At 34.6% G+C, this 953-nt stretch overlaps 1 protein-coding gene across 1 annotated transcript; it reads left to right on the top strand.

Moving 5' to 3' along the window:
- Nucleotides 1–64: 64 nt before the first annotated feature.
- Nucleotides 65–318, top strand: LOAG_16023 (zinc finger protein; the record flags this gene model as incomplete). Its single annotated transcript, XM_003151511.2, has 1 exon — nucleotides 65–318. Exon 1 carries the CDS (start codon nucleotides 127–129, stop codon nucleotides 316–318), a length of 192 nt encoding a protein of 63 aa, XP_003151559.1. The 5' UTR covers nucleotides 65–126.
- Nucleotides 319–953: the final 635 nt, after the last annotated feature.

Genomic DNA, 953 nt, shown 5'->3' with positions numbered 1-953 from the left:
AATTTAACAGTCAAAGAAGAGAGCGTCAAACGAAATAGTGTAGGGGAACTCGCACGGAAGAAAAGGGAAAGGAAGAAATTGCTGTGTGATTTATGTGAAAAGATACCACATACGAAAAACCATAAGATGGCTCATACCGGGGAAAAGCAGCACAGTTGTCCGACATGCGACAAAAGTTTCTCTCGATCATACAACAGGGATGTGCATATGAGAATTCATACCAAACAGAAACCGTACATTTGTCCGACATGCAATAAAAGTTTCAGACTAAAACAACATTTGCAACATCGCCTAGTAACTCATGACAGGAATGAATGAATCTTCACCAGCACTGCCTGCATTAAAGGTTTCCTGAATAATCGCTTATAATTACAGAAAAAGAATCATGAAAGAGGCTGAAAGACGCATTTTGAACTAAATTACGGCTTGTTTTGTTGGTTGTTTGATATTTCCTAGAAGTTATATTTCTATATTTAGTCCTTATTTTAATGACAACATTTTATTGTTATTATTATTTATCGCTTGCTTATAAGTTATTCACTTTTTATCTTATATGCATAATAGTATCGTTTTTCTCCATCCCTTTGTTGTTTCCTTCATTTTAGTGAATAAAATATCAGTTTCATTTTTACCTACAGACATACTAAAATAGTTTTTCGTTGTTCGCGCATACATAACAAAGAAGTAACTAGCATGCTACACGCGCAGCTAGTGATTGGCATGCTACATGAAAATATTGTCATATTATATCATTGTCATATTATTGCTTATCTTTCCATACTTTGGGACGTTTTTTGCCGTTGAAAGCGAGACAAAGCACGACAGTAATTTCTTTTTAGACTCTAAAAAATTTTTAACTCAATGCGAGAACTTATAATTTCATACAATTTGGAGACGCGCAAACAGAACAAATAAAGCTTTTGGATTTACCAAGTGCAAGGAGTGAGCGGAAG

This window comes from Loa loa, assembly GCF_000183805.2.
Source record: "Loa loa unplaced genomic scaffold supercont3.286, whole genome shotgun sequence".
Taxonomy (NCBI): Eukaryota; Metazoa; Nematoda; class Chromadorea; order Rhabditida; family Onchocercidae; genus Loa; species Loa loa.
The sequence above is the reverse complement of the archived record's forward strand: the minus strand, read 5'-3'. Positions and strand labels throughout refer to the sequence as shown.